The 17184-nt window shown below is 40.5% G+C and overlaps 3 protein-coding genes across 5 annotated transcripts; all 3 read left to right on the top strand.

The window, feature by feature from the left end:
• The first annotated feature begins 889 nt into the window (after window positions 1–889).
• Window positions 890–3553, top strand: cenpw (centromere protein W). The gene is made up of 3 exons (XM_037750085.1): window positions 890–1105; window positions 1193–1306; window positions 3378–3553. The coding sequence occupies exons 1-3, from the start codon at window positions 1019–1021 to the stop codon at window positions 3402–3404; spliced, it is 228 nt and encodes a 75-aa protein (XP_037606013.1). The 5' UTR covers window positions 890–1018; the 3' UTR covers window positions 3405–3553.
• Window positions 3554–7100: 3547 nt separating this feature from the next.
• Window positions 7101–11193, top strand: LOC119476654 (R-spondin-3-like). 3 transcript variants are annotated; one of them, XM_037750069.1, is made up of 6 exons: window positions 7101–7497; window positions 7910–8101; window positions 9808–9948; window positions 10069–10215; window positions 10326–10506; window positions 10913–11193. In XM_037750069.1, the coding sequence occupies exons 1-6, from the start codon at window positions 7428–7430 to the stop codon at window positions 10941–10943; spliced, it is 762 nt and encodes a 253-aa protein (XP_037605997.1). In that variant the 5' UTR covers window positions 7101–7427; the 3' UTR covers window positions 10944–11193. The 3 variants fall into 3 exon arrangements, with proteins under 3 accessions (XP_037605997.1, XP_037605996.1, XP_037605998.1); XM_037750068.1 differs by lacking the exon at window positions 7101–7497 and having other exon boundaries at window positions 7519–8101; XM_037750070.1 differs by lacking the exons at window positions 7101–7497; window positions 10913–11193 and having other exon boundaries at window positions 7519–8101; window positions 10292–10465.
• Window positions 11194–12714: 1521 nt separating this feature from the next.
• LOC119477132 (E3 ubiquitin-protein ligase rnf146-like) lies at window positions 12715–16824 on the top strand. Its single transcript, XM_037751021.1, has 2 exons — window positions 12715–12971; window positions 13807–16824. Exon 2 carries the CDS (start codon window positions 13808–13810, stop codon window positions 14882–14884), a length of 1077 nt encoding a protein of 358 aa, XP_037606949.1. The 5' UTR covers window positions 12715–12971; window position 13807; the 3' UTR covers window positions 14885–16824.
• Window positions 16825–17184: the final 360 nt, after the last annotated feature.

Raw genomic sequence — 17184 nt, 5'->3', positions numbered from 1 at the left:
ATTGAAACTTCTTAGTATAATAGAAGAATATGAATTACAGGTACAGCTCCATAGCCCTTAATTTAATTTATTATTATTTTCATGTATAATTTTACATATTGTATCTGTTCTTGTTCTGTATGCACCTTGTCCTTTTACTCTAATATAGTGGTCAGCAACCTGCGTCTCCGGAGCCACATGCAGCTCTTTAGCTCCTCTCCAGTGGCTCCCTGTGGATTTTTTAAAAAATTAGTGGAAATGAATAACTGTTTTTTGTTAACATTTTCATTTTTATTTATCATTGTTGTAGGTCAATGGTACGACGAGTACAAGTATTAGGGGCCACATTGAGGGAAAAAAATTAATCTGAGATTTCGTGAATAAAGTCATGGGATTACGATAATACGTTTTTTTAATATTATAAAGTAGTAATTTTACGGTTTTTTTCTCATAAAGGTATGACTTTATTCTCGTAAATTACGACTTTTTTCTTGTTAAATTATGATTTTATTCTCGTAATATTACAACTTTTTTTTTCGTAAAGTTATGACTTTAATTTTCGTAAATTTTGACCTTTTTTCTCGTTCAATTACGACATTTTTCTCGTAATATTATGACTTTATTCTCGAAATCTCAGATGTTTTTTCCCTCAATACGGCCCTAATACTCTGTAGTACATTGTCTCTTTGGCCCTCACTGCATTAGACTTATATACTATATACTTAAACTATAAACTGTGTAACCTTCATCACAATGATCAAATATTTTACAGCTCCAGACAGATTTCCTTTTTTTTTTTTTGCCCAAAATGGCTCTTTTGATAGTAAAGGTGACTGACCCCTGGGGTAGGCAATGATCTATGAGCCATGTTGTTTGTAAATTTTAATTTGTGGAAACCGATAGGTGGCAGTCATGGCAACAAGCGAACATCTAAATTCCAAGAAGAAGAATCACTTTTAAAGGAAGTAGGAGAAGCGGGAGATCTGAAGACCAAAACAAACTCTCTGTTGTCTCCAGAGTCACTGAAACATTTGACAAAATGCTGAAGAAGGCGCCCAAATTAAAATATATAGTTAAAACAAAAACGAAGAGTAACGTTAACGTGAGGGCGACGGCAGAGGCGATGGTAAGTAGCTACTTGTGCTAACACTAACTAGCATTACTGACACATTAGCTGAGTAATAAACAAGCTGTTCTCTTCCCGTTTCCTCAGATTGAACTCCTAACGCTGGTGTTTCTGAACAACCTGGCTGAGGAGGCGAAAGCCAAAGCTTTTGAAGAGAAATCTGCAACGATCCGAGCTCATCATCTCAAGGCAGTGTCCAAGGTTAGTTCACACAGAGGGCTCAGATCATCAGGGGGTTGTGCTGTCTTACTAACATTTCACTGATCAGTTCAGTTCATGAAATACATAATGAAAGGTGCTCGAGACAAAGGTTTTCTGTCGATGTACATCTGGGAAAACACATGTTATAGTGGTTGTTTCTGTCCAGGAGATTTTCTGATGGCCCTATATTGTAATGTGAAATCCAACATATATACAAAGCTTATTTTTGATTGGTTTTTTTTATTGAATCAGTTGCTTTATTGGCATGAGCTGCATAAAATACAATTGAGAAATGTAAAATTTTTTGGAAATGGCCCACATCTTAATGAGTTAAATAGGCACCAGTAGCAGCCCACATATGATACGATACGATACAACTTTATTGTAATTTTGCACTGAAATTCATTTTGCATCCATAGGCAGCTCAGTTTGAGAGAAAGTACACATACAATAGACATACTGTTACCATAGACAGACCCATCAGACAAAAAACAAAACGCATAACAATTATTCATACATAACCCATTACAAAATGACCATCTGTCCTCTGGATTTACATGTCTTCTTAAGCAGCAAATTAATTATTATATAGCAACAAGATGGACTGATGGACAAAAGCTTTCTTTAGCCTGATGCAGGTTAAATGTAGGGACTCTGAATCACCTCTTGGAGGGCAGAAGTTGATATCCCCCATTTAAAACATGTAAGGGATCAGAAGAGATGCTGTTGGCAAGTCTGAGCATACTCTTGTTGTGAGTTGCTTGAAAGGAGGCTGTCACAGGTTGGCCAATGATCTTCGTGCAGATTTTGATTTGGCTATAAAGTTTAGTTTTAAGTTTTACAGATATACTACTGAGCCAGGCTGTGCTGCAGTATAACAGGACACTCTGAATCACTGAACTGAAAATGTACACATCATTTTTCTTTTACAACTGATATCCAGTGTTTTTAGTTTAGTTTTGGGGCGGCAGTAGCTCAGTCCGTTGGGACTTGGCTTGGGAACTGTAGGGTGGCTTGTTTCAAGTCCAGTACGGACCAGTCAGTTCAGGAAGGGGAATGGTAGCTGGAGAGGTGCCAGTTTACCTCCTGGGCACTGCAAAGGTGCCCTTGAGCAAGGCACCGAACCGCTTACTGCTCGGAGCACCTGACCATGCAGCACCATCAACTCTTAACACCCCTCCACAACAACTGCATGTCTATGGGTCGTGTGTGTGGGTGTGTGTAAACGGAAGTAATTCTTCTTCATAATTTACAGTAGGTTTATCAATCCGTTCCAAGTCAGAGATATTCTTTAGTTTTTATTATCTAAGATTAGTTATTGTTGATGTCCTTTTTAAGTAAATTTAGATAGCAACCATCAAAATCTCTGTATTAAAGGCTGCAGTAATTTGAAGGTTTCTTAGACCCTGCTTGAAGTCTGAATAGATGGAGGGGATAAATTCAATACTCAGAGCAGAGGGATTGCCTCATTATGGCGAGTGATCATCGCCTGCCGAGGAGATTTTCAAACTGAAAGTTCACCAAAGTTGAACTCCACGCGAATGCAAAGATGTGAATTTGCTTCGCAACAGGAAGCTAATGTTTTTTTTCCCCCTTCGCTCGCATAGAATGGAAGTGAACACGAGGCGAATGTTAGTTTTGCACTTGTGCACATGACTGTGCCTTTAACCTGGGGGGGAAGTTTTGGTCCGGACGGCATCAAAGTATCACATATCACATATAATCAATCAATTGAATCAGTAAACAGCACGTTGTCTGATCGAGGTGCTCAATAAACATGATCAGGATCTGTCTTTTTAAATTGAAATGAAAGTCCTAAACAGTTTCACTTATACGCATTTCTTATTTATATTTCAGCACAAAATTATTTTTTACATTGAGTGTATTTGTTTGAATTTAAAATGTTAATATTTATATAATATCTAGAATTGATGTTGACAATTATTAATGAGATGTAGTAGTGCTTCTTCTTACTAATAATGATTTTATTTCTTGAAGACTTTTTCATGTCTCCATTTTGAACAGGAGATAAACTTACAGCGATTTTTTTGTTTTGTTTGTTTCTTTATAGAAAATGCTGAAAAAATCAAGGGGGTGAAGACGGCGAACTGAATCATCGTCATTTTTACGAACATTATCATGAATGACAGCAACAATATTTTTTGCTTTTTTATGATACATAATTAGTTTTCCATTTGAAATGTCCTATTTTGTGTTTTTTGTTAAATTAAATTCTTGTGAAATGGCTCATATTGTAGACTTTTTAGTCCCAAAACTTACAATACTAAACATAACAGCTTGCTCATATAACACTACTACTAATAATAATAATGATGTAATACAACATATAATCATGTCATGACAGCTGCTGCCATCAGGTCAACCGTCACATTAGAAAGTGTTAAAAAATGCAATAAATACTGTACGAGCAGTATCAAAACAAATGAGCTGAGTGTATTAAGCTTTGATCTCAGAGTTGTGGAAAGCCTCAGAGTACGTTAGTGCTTCCAGATCTCTTCGGCCCCGGTCTCGCTCTCCTGTCCTCCGTCACGGTCTGCATTTTAAGCCGCATGCTTCACAGCTTCTTCACTGAGAGCGAGGCTCAGCCTCCTCCCAAATTCCTCACTTCACTTCACGCTACATAGATTATCTGCGTGCTGAGATGCTATCCTGCTCATACCTTTATCACTGCGGGTTTCTTCACAGCCGGACTGAACCTTTTAAGGTGTGTGAGCGGTGAAGAGGTCAAAGTTATATTGTTTTAGTGCCTGATTTTTATTGAAAACGCTGTTTTTTTGCTCCAGCTGAACCGTGATAGCTGGTGTTGACCTGAAAGCTGTTTTTGGTTTGTAGCATAGTGGACTGCTTGAGCACCAAATTCAAGATTTTATTGTCTTGGCCTGTGTTAAAACAGTAGATCAAGGGATTTCATACAAAACAATGCAAGGTACAACTCCAGTGCATGTTAATTGAATATTAGATCATGTGAACATAATACAGGTATATATGTCCATGTGGTTTAAATTTGTCACTAACTTTATTTTTCACTTGGCTCTTGCTGTCCTCCATCTTTATCATTTGGCTCATTTCTCCGTCTTTCTTTTTCTGGCAGTTTAACATTCCTTGGCTTCCAACGGTTATTTTCTTCAAGAATCTGATCTGGCACCCCAGCGAGCCTAGCCATGTCATGTTTATGTTCCCAGTCAGGTTGAGGAGGTGTTACTGGGTTTGTGGAGCTCCACCCTTCTGACCTTTGAACCCCTGGCACCTGCCCTGCTGTTTTTCTCCTTGATTCTTATGTTCTCATGACTTCCTCTTAACATCTGTATGCATTTTCTAATTCTTCCATTAGGCAGGTAGTGATTGTTAGTGAGTTAAACGTCTTCACACTCTCCTGTTGGAGATATGCGAGTTGCAATCTAATCTATAAATCTACTGCGTGCAGATTGATGGATGACGTTGCTCTGCAACAGCTGGCTGCACATCCAGAGAATCCTCTGAGGTGATATTCTATTGACCTCCTCACTAGGTTTGCTCTTGTTCTTGAGGGATTTGAGAAACCCGCTCTTCTTCCTCTATCAAAATAAAAAAAAAAGCTGTGCCTCGCCTGTATCTTCTTGCCGAAGCACCTGTTGACAATTTAAGCGAGCCAGCGTAGCCCTGTCCAGCTCCTCTGTCTGGCAGTGTGTAACTTTCAGCTCCGTCTCTCAGATGATAAATCAGCTCCAGTGTAAAAGCCCACTGCAAAGCTCCCGCTGATTCCTCTTTTGACATTTTTTCCAGACAAGCCCGAGAAAGCACGGCAGTCCATTTTGGCAGCGATGTTATTATGATAACTTGCTGTGCTGTTCTTAATAAGGAGCACATGGTTTCAAGTGTGTCACTGTTTTCTGTTCATGTCTTTGCCCCGAGGAGGCACAGAATAATTATTTTAGTCTTAACAACAGTATGACAAAAACGTCTTGAAATAAGCAAAAGCAACATACTCAAATTTTTATTCTATAAGATTTGACAGGCTCTGAAGGGATTATGGACCGAAGCAGAGATTGCAGCAATTCCAGGAAGGGGGGAACACTACAGAGTTCAAATCTGTTTTGAGAACCACAGAGTTCCCAAAACAGGCGATAATACACACCGGGACGCCAAACAACGAACCCTCTGGAGCTTACAGCTTTTATCGCCTTCCAACGTTTCTGTGGGAATCGCAGATCTTCTCTGACACCTCCAGCTCTTTAGTTTTTATTTTCTCATTGGGAGGTAGTCATATCACCCTGTATCTGTGGTCTTAATTTCCTGAATCCAGTCCTCATGGAGAACATGAAGTGGCTTAAGGTGATCTAAATCGACACATGATAACTGCGTTTTTTGTGTTTTTTTCATGGACTTCATCCAGCCCGCGTGGGGAGATTTCGTAAAGCTGGTGTTGATCTTGTGATAACATGCTTCAAATCATAGTCATAGCATTATTGTTAAATGGAACCAAATGAGGTGATATTTTGTTGTCATGGTTACACACTCACCCGATTTCCCATTTGGGCTGAGCCGAGAGCGTATGATTTAAAGACGAGAGTAAATGAGGGGATTGTGAACTCGATGTGCTGTAAACAAGCTCCATCCTACTGTGATGAAGATTTATAGCAGTTATGCTGACGCACAAAAAAGTGTCATTTGAAAAGCAATGTTGTTTACTAAATGATGTAGAAACAAATCGTATCAATCCGCTCACACAATAATATATTGGTCAAAATATCAATGGACTTCTTCATGAGAATTGTGAGCTGCAGTCCGATATTTCACAAATATTTAAAGATCCCTACCAGGCAAGTTTTAAGTAGAGGTGGGGGGAAAAAATTGATACAGCATAGTATCGCAATATTTTGCGTGGCTAAATAACGCTCCAAAGTTGCGCTAAATTTGGGGCGAGGAAAAACTGGCATGGCCATTTTCAAAGGGGTCTCTTTACCTCTGATCCTCAAGATGTGTGAATGAAAACTCTGAGATGAACAGAGTGAAAACTGTATCTCATTAGATAAAACAGATGATTTGATTTGCAGTCTAAAAAAGCGAATAAATCGCAATACACAGAATATCGCAAAATGTTTAAAATCGTATCGTGATGATATCTTATCGTGGGGTCTCTGGTGATTCCCAAGATATATAAAATTCTCTGTTTTGAATAATTATTTTTGTCAAACATCGTTTTTTCACTCAAATAATTTACCTCGTTAGAATGCATCTACTCTTTCTCCCTCAATAAAAATTGGTGAATATGCTAATATTGTTAATGTCAGAAGTTAAAGATAACTAACTATTGGCAACAAAATGTGTTCTACATCACTGAAAATTCAATTCCCAGTACGTACACTCTGCAAGTTTCTACATCACGTTGTGTAAGTTGCTAATTGGCTTCCAGTTGTGATGTTACAAAGTCACGCTTGTGTGTGCACGTCTTAAAGCTCAGATTTAAAGTGAGCGCAGATAAACTTTCCTCCTTGAGTAGCTGAATGTTAAAACAGCATTTTGGCGTCGAACGCTGCACAGTGAAGGTCAAACATCTGAGTGAAGTTACAATAAAAAAAAACACATTTTTGAGTGGAGGGAGACTTTAAAAGACACAGAATTGTAAGCTTTAGTTGGCTAATAAATGTAGAGTATGTGACTTGGTTTTAGTATTATTCCATTTCTGTGAGGAGACCCTGTTTGATGTGATAACGGAGGAGGGTTGTGAAGGACGGGTAACACGGGAGGGGAGGTAGGGAGTGTGTGTGTCTGAGGGGCGGGGGGGGGACAGCAGAGACAAGCCCACAGGTCTCCGTTAGATCCGAGTAGCGACTATCATATGATGGTTTCTCCTCTGTTTGCGTTCTTCGTGGCATTCTGCCAGCGTGAGTGATCTCATGGAATGCACATGGGATTCGTCTTCAAGAAAAACATTTAGCCGAAACTCTTCCCCCGACCGCTCTCTCACCCAGGCTGGAGCCTCTACATGGGTCCATTTGAATGAATTTTGTGGAAAAAATTCAGACTTTTTTTATTGAAACGTACATCTCAGGATTTGGGATGTGTCGCAAGGTGCCTCTGCTGACTGGATCGATTCCGTACTGAAGGACCGCGAAGGAAAATGCGGATACTATCGTTCGTTTGGATTCTGCACTTCATGAATCTCACAAAAGGCCTAGATATCACGAGACGTAAGTATTCATGCATAACTTGTCATTCCCAACCTCTCTTAATACTATTGTTAGACATGGCTCTCATGTGAAACGCGCCTTATCTTTCCCCATTTTTTCCAGTGGGACATAATAAAACAGTAGACAGACACTACATATGGAGACAATAAATGTGTTCTTTCAGCTTTCAGAGAACAATGTGGTCATAGATTTCCGTTAGTTTCACCCACTTGCACACCATGAATTTCAAAGCTTGGCTCTGTGTGTCGGCCCTGCTCTCGTAAAACCATGTTAATGTTTCATACTATAAATGGATCACAGAGTAGAGGTACTTTATTACATTTCATTTGCATGAGCACAGGAAAAGAATATAAAACTCACGCAGCGTTTTTGGAGTCGGACACACACATCTTGTATCCCTTTTTATCCGCAGGCAGCTCCTCCGTGAGCAGACTGTGTCCAGCGGGTTGTGCGACATGTTCTGCCCCGAATGGCTGTCTGTCCTGCAAACCTCGCCTCTTCTTCCACTTGGAGCTGGATGGGATGCGGCAGAGGGGCACCTGTCTGTCCTCATGTCCCCGGGGTCACTATGGCATGCGCTCGCCACACATCAGCACCTGCGCCAGTAAGTACCAACGGGCACATGTAGGAGTGACGGATTGATGTTTAAAGAGGACCTATTGTGCTTTTGTGCCTTTTCCCCTTTCACTTTAGTGTGTGATATAGTTCAGGGTTCCTACGCAGTATGGAATTCGATTTTTAGTAATTTCCAGGTCTCGATAATTATGGAAAAAAAGAAAAGAGAATGGAAAAACATTTTTGTTTCTAGTCTATTGCCCCCTATTCTGTTTTCTAAAACGTAAAACTCAGAATTTCTAAAAGTGAATTGATCATACAAGCAGAAGAGAGTTTTTCATGGCGTTTGGAGCAGCCAAAATGTAACCGCTGTGCGAGTGAGCGCGGGCCAGAGCGAGCTTGATGTCGTCTAAAGCAAGGCAAAAAGTTGGCAATGGCGTGTGCCTTTACGTCACAGCCATGGCCAGCGTGTCCATATAGGCGAACTAGCCAATTGCCTAGGGCGGCCTTTTGGCGCCATTCATTATGAGCAAAATAACAATGATATAATAATAATAATAAAAAGTAACTAATAGCAGTAACTGCAGGCAGACAGCACAGAGCGGAACACGGCCTGTCAGACTGGAACAATCGAATACTTTCAATATTGAGGGGGTAATACAAGCGGGTCCTCCCAATTTGGACTGGTCCTCATGTTGGTTGAAATCTGATTGGCTCAGTCATTTACATCGTGAACGTGACGAACTGTGACTAGTATTCCAGCTCACCTCAGCGGTAGCGCAGTAGGTGTCATCCACTATGAAGTGTCTTGAAGGTCTTCAGCACCATCAGATTATCTTTATACCACAAAAACTGTATTAGTGTTAAAATTACCGCCCCCAATTTTTCAGCTTGCGTCCTATGGGCGCTTGCATAAAATGTCCCGGGATGGATTTCTGCAGCACAGCCGGTATGAGAAAAGTAAAGCATTTTTTTTTTTTTTTTTTTTAACAATAAATCATGGTAAGTATGAACCTGAAAATGAGCAATAATAGGTCCTCTTTAAGTCAACAGCTCTAACTCAATGTGGAGAGAATAAAACAAACCCGTGTGGTCACTCTATGCCAGGGGTCAGCAACCTGCGGCTCCGGAGCCTCTTTAGCTCCTCTCCAGTGGCTCCCTGTGAATCTTTTTAAAAATTAGTGGAAATGAATAACTGTTTTTTTGTTTACATTTTAATTTTAATTTATCATTGTTGTAGGTCTATGGTACGATGGTACGACGGAGTGTTAGGGCCACATTGAGGAAAATAAAAAAAATCTGAGATTTCGAGAAAAAAGTAGTAATATTATGAGTATAAAGTCAGAAGTTTACGGAAAAAAAAGTCATAGTATTATGAGAATAAAGTCATAATATTAGTATATATATGTATAGTAATAGTAATTTTACAATTTTATTTATTTTCTTTTTTTCTCGTAAAGTTGTGAATTTACTCTATTAATATTACAACTTCTTTTCTCGTAAAGTTATGACTTTATTCTGGTAATATTACTTTTTCTCGTAAAGTTATGACTTTATTCTGGTAATATTATGACTTTATTTTTGAAATCTCAGATTTTCTATCCCCTCAAAGTGGCCCCATACCTCACTGCTAATGTTTTGCGGGTCCAGACAGATTTTTAATTTTTTTTTTTTTGCCTAAAATGGCTCTTTTGATAGTTAAGGTTGCTGACCCCTGCTCTATGCTGACCAAAATTAATTTCCATTGGCCTGCAGGGTGCAAGGAGGACTGCGCTTCCTGTTTCAGTGAAAATTTCTGCACACATTGTCACCCGGGTCACTTCCTGTTCCGGGGCAAATGCGAAAACAGCTGTCCAAATGGGCTGACGGCAAACACAGCGCTGCGAGAATGCACAGGTGAGGCACTGTCCAGCATGTTACTCACGAAGGCTGTGTGTACAGTGTGCATGTAGTGAGGTCCATGATGTCAGGGAACTACAGCACCATGTATTGATGTTTTGTGTCCCTCTGTCTCAGAGTGCTCTATAGGCTGCGAGGTGTGTGTGAGGAGGAACTTGTGTGTGAGGTGTAGAGCAGACCTGTACTCTCTCCACGGTCAGTGCCATCTCACCTGCCCGAGGGGATTTGAGCCTGATGTGCAGCTTATGCAATGCATTTCCCAAGGTGAGAGATATTCACTTTCACTGTTTCCACACAGTTGAGGTTGTCCAATAACACTGTCTTACCTTTTTAATCTCAGAGTATCTTTCTCATCATCACCTCTCTCCTCATAGTGCACTGTGAGGTCGGGGGATGGACAGGTTGGGGTCCGTGTGTTCGGAAAAGGAGCGCGCGGGCCTACAGGAGGGGACAGGAGACGCGTAACCGACAAGTCGTGCGGTCTCCGAGCGTCTCCGGCGACCCCTGCCCACATGTGTCAGAAATCAGGAAGTGTGTCACCAAAAAGAGACCAAAGTAGGTTGTTATAAATTGAAAGAGAGACCCTTATTTTTATATTATTGCAGAGATATTCAACTTGTTATTGCACATTTTATATTGGCTGGTTAAACTATTGTAAATTTTGAAAAGTGTATTCATTTCAAATAAAACTAAATTTTCTATGTGATCCAACAGAAATGAAGGAAAGGGATGGATAGATATGATTTTTTTTTTTTTTTTTTTTAATAATATTCTTGTGTACCTATAAATTCAACACTTTTGCTGCATTGCTTGGGCTTATTTGGACTTGGGCTGAATGAGAGACATTTCATATGAATGGCAGTGTTGTGCTAAATTGATGCCACTTGTAGCCAACCGTGGTAAAAGTACTTACTGATTGTCTAACTTGATGACTTTTTTTTTTCCATCTTTATTTATTCAGGAGATGTCCGGCTCTCTATTGTGCATGCTGACTCACTGTCACACAGTCATGATTACTGGGACACAGAATAGAGCCATTGTTCATGTTATTGTGTGCTTTTCCTACTTTAACTACTTTTATTATTTTATGCAACAAAGTCAAAACATCCCTGTGTAACAGACCTTTAGGCCTATACATCTGAACATAAGCTACAAGACTACCAAATGTTAATAGAATATCAATTTGTATGAAAGAAATATAAGAGAATGTATAAATAAATATGTAAAAAACAAAAAAAACTTTTAACAAATGAACAATCATTCATTATGATTAATATTTTGCATTTTTTGTATTATATTTCAGATCGGGTATTATGCAACGAAATGAGCAATATAAACATGGCACAACACAACAATGTATGAAATAATGAATTGATATAAACTATAGACTTTCATACAGACTGGCTGCGTTCCAAATCGCATACTTTTTATTTTTACTTTTAGTACGTACTTCAGCTGCCCTTACAAAGTACATACTACTGTTGCATGCAGTATGCACACAATTGGGATATAGTACTTCCTTCGTCATAACATTGTGCCTTGAACTTTGACCCTCTTGCTCATATATCTGCTGTGCAGAGGATTGTGGATCAGAATAGCCAGAAAAAAAACTGCATTTGACATACTATGATATACCGAATCTTTTCTGGCATACTAAATAGTATGGTATTATGAGTATTGGAGCGCACGGCCGGTCGCATACCTCTGAGCAGTGAATAGATGAGCAAGATGGTCAAAGTTCAAGATTCAAGATGTTTATTGTCACGCCGGTTATGCAGGTGCAATCGTGTGAAATGCTTTTTGCTGGGAAGCTCCATTAAAATAAGTTATATTACAATTATAAAAGGAAATACTTTGTACAAGGCATATTAAGAACATATACATTAAGAACATAAGTTTGCGCAATGTTATGATGAAGTAGTATGTACTGCATAAAATTGGGACAATGTTATAATAAAGTTGTATGTCCCAATTGTATGCATACTGCATGCAACAGTACCTACTTTATAAGGGCAGCTGCAGTACGTACTAAAAGTAAAAAGAATAATGCGATTTGGAACGCAGGATGTGATAAATACCAAAACTAAATGTCTACTTGGAAAAAAAAAAAGGCTGTCCTTTTTTGTAAATGAGTGAAACTTGCTTCTTATATCAGGAGTCAATAAATGTGTAGAACAGGTCCCAGCCAACATGGTTATGTGGGCCCCACATGGGTTATGCTGGGGGTACCTGGGTACCAAGTGGGTATGGGCCCAAAATGGGCATCTTATCCGGGGCCCACTTGGATCAACTAAGTAGGATACCAAGTGGGTTCTAGGTGGGTCACTAATGGGAAATTAGTGCATGGGCTCAGAATGGGCAACACAAATGGGTCAACTAAGTAGGTCCCAAATGGGCTCCCCATGTGGGCTACCCGTCTGGGTCCTAGTTGGGTCACTACTGGGAAATTAGTGCATTGGCCCAACATGGAAACTGGACAAACCCACTTACAACCCATATTTCAGGCCATGTAGCCCCCATGTAGTTCCCACATAGACCTTAAACCTGGGGCCGAGATGGGTTTTGGTTTATGTTGCCCAGATTGGGCCCATATAACACCCAATGTACTCCTGCATGAAACCCACAAGGGCAATTGGCACGAGGCCATTATGTAACCCACGGACAATCCCATATAGGGCCCATTTTTCAGCCCATTTACTACCCACATGGTCCCCACATACAGATGTTGGCTGGGGAACGTGACGTGACGTCAGTGTGCGTAACGTAACGTACGTAACGTCAGTGTGCGCAGCTGCAGTAGATCTACAGAACATGTAGACTGTATTGGAGGAGCTTGTGCAGCCGACCCAGGAGCTCTGAAGTCAGCTGGGCTTGGTCCGGAACATTGTCCGACAATAACAGCAGCCATTACTTGGCGTACATAACTTTATTACCAAATATATATATAAATGCAGCTTTATAAACTCTTCTATCTGCGCTTCTTCTGCTGAGGACGCTTCAACAGGTCTCCCAGTGAACAGGTGAGTGACAATAACAGCTGACAGCTAGCATGCTGAATAGCCACATATGCTATAGCAGCTGTCACAATAACGTTAACTAGGTTAACTCTACAGTGCCTTAGTTATAGCGTTACTTCACATTTAAATAGACAAGCCTTTAGCCTTTAATGTTAGGAGTATGTCTTGTTTACACTAGTGCAACCAGCAAATTAACAAGCTAGCTTAGCAGTAGCTAGATAGCTGCAGAAAAGAGGCCTTTGATATAACTCGTAATGAAGGCAGATTCAGGGATGCCAGCCAGTCCCCTTGTGTCATATTTAAATCTGCTTAACTAGGACTGTTTTTAGACTTTATTGCACTGATGCATATTTGCAGGAACAATAACTTTATGCTGTGTGTGTGTGTATATATGAGGGTGTTCCCAAAACTATCTACAAAGCATGTCAAGTGTAAGCTCAGCTGCACCAAATTGCATGCCTATTTAATTTAGATTAAAGTAGTAACAATTATGCAATATAATGCAAATCTTAGCAGGCAGATCTGTTGCCAAAGCTTAAAACTTTCCTGTTTGCTGCTGCCTTTTATTAAACCAGATAATGATCTTATATACTGCACTAGAGCTTTTACTCTTGTGTGTTATATTTCTATTTTAGCTTCTATCCTAGCTTTTATTTTTATTTTTATTTTCTAATATTTAATGTTTTTATAACTGTTTTGATTATTATTATTTTGCACTTTGTCGCAATGTTCTTGAATGTTTATGTAAAGCACTTTGAATTACCCTGTTGCTGAAATGTGCTTTACAAATAAAGCTGCCTTGCCTTGTTGTGATAGTGCTGTGTTTACTCTTTTGCAGCATGGCAGGCTGTGGAGAAGTGGACTGTTCAGTGGATGCCCTGGCTCCCTCCAAGCTGATAGAGGAAGTAGGAGATAGTTGCGCTACAGACCCTTCCAGTTCCACCACCACCACCCCAGAGTGTGCCATCTGCCTGCAGAGCTGCGTCCACCCTGTACGCCTCCCGTGCTTCCATGTCTTCTGTTTCCTGTGTGTGAAAGGCGCCTCCTGGCAGAGCAAGCGCTGTGCTCTCTGTCGACAAGAAGTCCCAGAGGACTTCCTGGAGCGGCCGGTTCTCCTCTCGCCTGAAGAACTGAAAGCAGCGGCCGCAGGGTTGAGCCGGAGTGGGGGGACCGGGGGCGGTTCCCGTGGAGACTACGCGTGGTACTATGAGGGGCGCAACGGCTGGTGGCAGTATGATGAGAGGACCAGCCGTGAGCTGGAGGAAGCTTTCGCTAAGGACAGGAAGAGCACAGAGATGCTGATTGCAGGGTTTCTTTACGTGGCCGACCTGGAGAACATGGTGCAATATCGTCGGAACGAGCATGGCCGCAGACGCAAGATAAAGCGGGACATTGTAGATATCCCCAAGAAGGGAGTTGCAGGATTGAGGTTAGACCCCGAACCTGTCCCCATTCCTGCTGTACCAATTGTCATCCCAGCTGCAACAGAACGCGTCAATTCAGCTGATGGATCGGACACTGATGGCCAATCACAACCCTCATTCTTTGGGATTATGGCATCTCTTCCCCCTGTTAGACCTCCAACACTCTTGGGGCGCCATCTTACTAGTCCCCTTCCTCCCTCACCCTCAAGCATTGAAGAGTCTTTCTCCCAGCTCCTGATCAGCCAGCCAGAGGGCGAAGAGGTGGAAGCAGACGATGAGCTACAGACGTACGAGTATGCATCCGGCAGCAGTGAGAGCGAGGAGGAAAGGGAGTGCGACAGAGGGAGAGCAGAACCGATGCGAAGACATAGGCAAAGACCGCTAAGAGAGAGTCAGCCAGCAAGGATGCCTCCAAGGGGCGGGCCCTCCAGCTCTGCACTCAATCTCCGCTCACGTAGTCCCGATGGACAGTGCACTGTGACAGAGGTGTGACTGCGACTGCACAGCGGTATCTGTTCTACAGATGACAGTGCTTAAACTTTAATCAGGTCGGCAAAAAAGTTTGAAAACCAGTATGCATCTTTAAAGGTCCCATGAAATGAAAAATGGCTTTATTTATTGTTATTTGTGTCACTGGGTGTATTTAACCTCATCCATCATGTGCCAAATATGATCCTAAAATGTATTTTAATTATTTTGATATCAAAATATTCTTAGGTTATTCAAAGATCTCCATCCAATTGAATGTAACCTTAGTTTTGTGTGGGATCTGGTAAACCGTCTCTTCCAAACCTGCAGGTCTACTAAGGTAACGTAGCAGCAATAACATGGGTCACAGCTGTGTACTTGGATGTTAGTTTGTAAAAACATTGACAGCTTAATTAACACCTGGGATATACTCACGCCTATCTTTATTGTCCTCCACCCAATATTGTGTTTCATTCAGAGATGCTCAAACAGTTATAACTAGGGTTGCAAATTCCAGGAATATTCAAGGTGGAAACTTTCCATGGGAATAAAATAGAAATATAGCGGTTGCATTTACCATGTCATGTGCAGATAGAAACAAGCCTTTTACCATATCATAAGCAGACATAATCCATTAATTTGCCAACTAGCAGAATTGTGTACTTTGTTTTAGGCTACTATCTGCTGGTTAACTGAAATATAAAATACATTCACTCCAGTTATATAATCAAAACTTGCATAAAAGCATGTAGTCCTTTGGCTCAGACAGTGTGGTAGTGTGGGCTGCACATGTGATGGGAGATTGCACAAGGTTGTAATTTTACTGAATTCCTAGATAATGGGATGCTGGCAAATGATCTGTACTTGTGACGAAAGAGTGCACTTAATAGTGCATGGTTATTCAATTAAATGGGTATACTTTAACCAAAACATGCTGTAAGACCTTGTATTGCTTATTATGTGTATTTCCTCCCCAAATAAGTTCACTATTAAAAGGTACGATTTTTATTTTTAAATTGTGCAAAATTGCGAAGTGTAAAAAAGTGTAACTTCCCTTGGAGAGTTTTTGTAAATTTACCGACCCTTTGCAACCCTACTTACAACATTAAAGCCATTTCAAGGGACCTTTGAAGACATAAATTAAAGCCTTTTATTGAAGATTATCAAAAGCTAGTTTCAGCCAGCAATATACTGTATACAATGGTAGTCATGCATCGCCCTCAGCAACAGGTTATATAGTGAAGCATAACAGTCTTGTTTTCAGGCCAAAAAAAGATGACGCACTATGACAACTTCTTGGTCAATGTTGTCCCAAAACTCCCATCGGCCACTGCCCTGTCTCATGGTTAACCAGGCTGATCATTTTTTGTCTCTTTTGGAGTGATGGCGTAGAAATCAAGCGTAAATGTAGCAGCTTATGTACCAGTTACAGAGCGTTAATACTGCTCACTTTTTCCTGCTTTGCTGATTAGGTTTTTTGAAGTTGAGATCAGCAGGACCTAATTAATAATATTTAAACTGGAGTTTGTGTGTGTGTAATACGTTTAAGCGTACGAGGGGAGAGAGACTGTACTCTCTAGTTTAGTGTGGAAGTGTTGTTTTAATAATGGCGTGTTTTGTGTTGTTGTGAGCGGTGTTGGGTGCTGAAAAGCTACTGGCAAAACCACTGGAAAGTATTTGGCTATATATGTAGAGAGATACATTTGGATTTCTATTTCTTGTTATAGTACTCTGGATGGGGCTACTATCAGAGCGCTGGCACCGTCGTGTACTTGGACGATCTCGAGCTGTCCTCACGCTCTTTTTTTTTTTTTTTTTCCCCTGTTTGCCTCAGCTGCTGTTATTTTAACTGTTTTCACTGTTAGTGTCTTACCATCTGAATTACCTAAAACAAGCTTTCTGTCTGTGTGGTGTTGCCCCTGTGGTGTTTTGTCAAGTTAATAAATATATATAATTTAAAATCATATGTTGGATGATTCATCTTTTTTTTTTTAGTATACCACATTACACAATTATTGGAAAACTGGAAACCGAAGTGGCAATGATCCATAGGCCTGTTTGCAATGTGTTAATTAATACCTTAAGAGTCCACAGGATGGAGCTGTTGCACACATTAGCAGCTTTTTACCCCACCTGTTGTTAGAAACCCGTTCACAGTCTCCAGACAGGTTGGGTGGTTGAAAACCTGCCAATGAGAGCAATGTTTTTTTCTCAATCCTCTCCCTATATAGAACTGGGGTATTTTTGCAGCTTTGTGGTTTTGGTCTAATCCTGCCAAAAGGTCCTGTAGGATCGTAACTACTTGCTACACAGTAACCGGTGCT

Source organism: Sebastes umbrosus, chromosome 18 (genome assembly GCF_015220745.1).
Source record: "Sebastes umbrosus isolate fSebUmb1 chromosome 18, fSebUmb1.pri, whole genome shotgun sequence".
NCBI lineage: Eukaryota > Metazoa > Chordata > Actinopteri > Perciformes > Sebastidae > Sebastes > Sebastes umbrosus.
Note: the sequence above shows the minus strand (reverse complement) of the source record. Positions and strands in the feature narration are given on the sequence as shown.